This window comes from Condylura cristata, unplaced genomic scaffold (assembly GCF_000260355.1).
Source record: "Condylura cristata isolate star-nosed mole 26May11 unplaced genomic scaffold, ConCri1.0 scaffold00010, whole genome shotgun sequence".
NCBI classification, from domain to species: domain Eukaryota; kingdom Metazoa; phylum Chordata; class Mammalia; order Eulipotyphla; family Talpidae; genus Condylura; species Condylura cristata.
Window position 1 is genome coordinate 53226909 of NW_004567111.1, and position 3508 is coordinate 53230416.

At 50.9% G+C, this 3508-nt stretch overlaps 1 protein-coding gene across 1 annotated transcript; it reads right to left on the reverse strand.

Moving 5' to 3' along the window:
* Window positions 1-357: 357 nt before the first annotated feature.
* On the reverse strand, window positions 358-3134 carry MLNR (motilin receptor). Its single transcript, XM_004680349.1, has 3 exons — window positions 2261-3134; window positions 1125-1505; window positions 358-590 (listed from the first exon to the last, which is right to left on the reverse strand). The coding sequence occupies exons 1-3, from the start codon at window positions 3132-3134 to the stop codon at window positions 358-360; spliced, it is 1488 nt and encodes a 495-aa protein (XP_004680406.1).
* Window positions 3135-3508: the final 374 nt, after the last annotated feature.

Genomic DNA, 3508 nt, shown 5'->3' on the forward strand with positions numbered 1-3508 from the left:
TCTACATGATATTCTGGTTTATGACCCTTGGGAATACATATACAGTGTTTTCCTACTGTTTTTGACCACAGAATCCTATTTTCAAATAACCCGCAGAATACAATTTGGGGACTGTTGCCCCAAGTGATGGGTCTCTGCCTCTTTCACTAGCTGCCAGAAACACAATGTAGAAGAGAAACATCTTCATTGTTGCACCAGTTGAGGGCTGGGCCAGAGAGGAGTTAAAGCTTTCAAGGAAGCTTGGAGGCACCACTATTTTGGTTAATCAAATGCAAAGGAATGGGACTTCAGTAGACCTTCAATATTGATGTATTCAACATTTATATTTTTAACTGAGCCAGTTATGTCCTGCCCACCTTAAGGGGTGCCCTTCACACAGAGGGATGTGTTGAGTGAGGCCTTTTGGAGGAAGCCTAACTGCAGCCCTCTGAAAAGTGCCTTGTTTTTTAGTTTAAAACATAAACCTAAGTTAGAGTTGGTCAGAACCTCCAAATCCTCCTCTTTCCCTGGGCTAAATTCACTGACTTGTTTAGTTGGAGTGGGTGAGCATGCGTTGAGGTCTGACAAGCTGGAGACAGACCCACATGTTCCTGTTTAGGAACAGGAATGATAAGGCTAGTAAAACAGGAATGATGGCAACACTTATCCCACCAAGTTGAGGTGGGTAAGTCATATTAAAGCTCTCTCGAAATGACGTCAGTGTCACTCTGTGAGGAAGCCAAGTCCTGTGGCAGCATTCTGACCCAGGTTGCTACCTCATGGCCACTGGCACCAGGAAAGCCCTTACACAAAATCACCCCTAATCTCAGAAGTGGCAATTTTTATGGCAGCATCTCTATCACTAACTAACTGTAAAACAGTCATATTTCCAAGGACTAAGAGAATGAAGACTTACAAAACTTCCCTAGAGTACTTTTTATGATGTAGAATTTCATAAAACTAAAAGGAATAGCCCTGAGGAGTTAAATAGAAGGAAAACTAGGAAGGATGGTACAGTTACATTTCACACCTTAGCTAAAATACATTATGCTGACAAGGTTGCTCACTAACTTGCAAAGTGTCAACTACTCTTTACATTCTTAACAACATCACTCCCCCTGGTTGGTCCTTATTTTCCTACAGACCTGTTTTCTCTGAAGTCCCAGGCCTGTGAGAGGAGGTGACTGGCTTAGCCGTGCTGATGGACAGCGTCTTTGCATGAGAGCTAGTCTCAGTGTAGCCAGCTGTGTCTCCTCCCAGATCCTCTTCCATGTCCTTGCTTCTGCAGAAACCCCTCTGTCTGGACAGTCTGGACCCCAGCAGTTTCCAGGCTGCTGCTCTGTACTTCTTTGAAATGAGGTTGTAGAGAATCGGGTTGATAGAGGCACTCAGATAGAAAAGTTGCAAGGCAACAATGTTAATATACTGAGAGATGTACATCATCCGGGAATCTTCTGTGTTTATATATATGATTCTGCCAACGTGGAAAGGCAACCAACAAACTACAAATGCCAGAACCACTACCGCTGCAAAAGAAAACATAGCAGCAGAATTAGTAAAACTATCCAAAACCAAAGAAGGGGTCCCCAAGAGATCATTTGGTGTAATAAGTTACAGCAACACAAAATAGATAAAAGTTTTTTTTTATCAAGTCCCCATCCTAGAAAAACTACCATTTTACAGATAGCATCAACATTTGCTTAAACATGCCATATTGTGCTTATAATTTGTATTATCAAGCTGCTCGTAAACCAGAAGGGGCAGTTCCTCCTACTAACAAGCTGTTCTGGCAGGCTCCTTTCCACAGACACTTCTGAAACATGTTCTCTGTTAAAAGGAATTTTGCAACAATCGCAGTCTTATTTTGATATGGGCATGGTTCACTTTAGCCTTGAGGATAAACTAACACAGAGTATAGACATTTTAGCTTAATGTGATACCCCTTCTTCTAAAGAGTTACTATGAGCAATGTGGCAGTCCACATTCACGGAGCCTCACAGGCAGTAAGAGTCTCCAGTTACCCTTATTTAATCAGCAGAGCTCAAAAAGCGACTTGAAAATCATTGCTTTTTCCTGTACCCAGGTAATGCACTCTTAGGGATGCCCTGGGACAGAGATCCTGGAGGGCTGGAGGTGGTTTTTGCTACAGATGGAAAAGATCAGTAGGCGGAGGCTGGAGTAGAGCAAAAGTAAATGCAGCTAAAAGAGGTACCAAGCAAGGGCTGAGAGATCAGGGGAAGGGACCTGGACCACTGTGTTGGAGAGACCCAGCGCCACTTACACAGCACGCGGATGGTCTGTCTGTGGCCCTTTTCCCTCGCGGAGGCAGCCGGGCCTTGCAGCAGCCCTGGACTCCTCCACAGCTCCCGCCCGATGAGCCAGTAGAGGACGCTGAGGCACAGGAAGGGCAGGAAGAAGTAGGCGGTGGTGACCCACAACATGACGCGTAGCGCCCCCAGCTGAGCCGGGCTCGGCCGGCACTCGCGGCTGAACAGAGCTGCGGCGGCTGCTGCCTCTGGCCCCGACGGAGGGGACAGCCAAGGACCCGGCGAGGACCAGAGGGGCGAAGGAGTGCGCGGCATGGTGCCGTTAAGTTCCAGGGCCCAGTCAAAGCTCGTGTCCTGCTCAACCCCCACCAGAAAGAAGAAAGGCGCCGCAGAGAGCAGAGCGGTGGCCCAGAGTGCCGCAATGAGCGCGCGCACTCGGCGCCGGGTGACTAAGGCGCGGGCGCGGAGCGGGCGGCAGATGGCGAGGTAGCGCTCGACGCTGAGTGCGGTCATGTGCAGCAGCGTGGCGTAGGTACAGCCTTCGCCCAGGTAGAGAGATAGGCGGCAGAGCAGGGGTCCGAACACCCAGGGCCGAGAACGCCACAGGCGGTACAGATCGAAGGGGAGCCCGAGCAGGATGAGCAGGTCGGACATGGCCATGCTGCCCAGGTACAAGTTGGTTGTAGTCCGCATGTCCTGGTAGCGCCAGATCAGTAGCACTGTCACCACGTTGCCACTTACCCCGACGGCAAACAGACCCAGGCACACGGCGGTGACTGGAACCAGAGCCCCCAGGGGAAAGGACGAACATCTGCGCTCGTTGCAGGGCAGTGGTGAGGCCCACGGTGGTTCCTCCGCTCCGTAGCTGCTGTTCCAGGGGCTGTCCATGGGTGGTCTGCAGCATGGACTGCAGCGGAGTCCAGCCAGCTGGCCCGAGGGGCCGGAAACCTAGCTCATGGTCCGGCTGGTGATGCGCTCTCTTTGGCTGCCCTAGCCCAGCACCAGTCCCGCTAGGCGCTGGAACGCTCTTCTGCGGGCTCAGATCTGAGAAACTCCCCGCTGGCTTGCACAGTCTCCGCCCCGCCCGTCTGGCCACTGTCTGCTCCACCCCAGCCTTAGTCCTGCAGCTCTCCTAGGCTGGTGATGTAGGGCTCTTCCCTCTCCACAGACTAGGGGAAGTGGCTACAGGGCAGGGCTCTGCCTGGTCCCAGCAAGGGATTTCTGAACCCTACTGAGGTTTGTTATTTCAACCAGCTGAGCAC

Bases quoted from the DNA above. Each gene is read 5' to 3' on its own strand.
- MLNR (XM_004680349.1), bottom strand. From the start codon at position 3,134: ATGGACAGCCCCTGGAACAGCAGCTACGGAGCGGAGGAACCACCGTGG. The intron at 1,506-2,260 runs GTAAGTGGCGCT...TTTCTTTTGCAG, and splicing joins ACAGACCATCCGCGTGCTGT to CGGTAGTGGTTCTGGCATTT. The intron at 591-1,124 runs GTCTGTAGGAAA...GTTCCTAAACAG, and splicing joins TGGGACTTCAGAGAAAACAG to GAACATGTGGGTCTGTCTCC.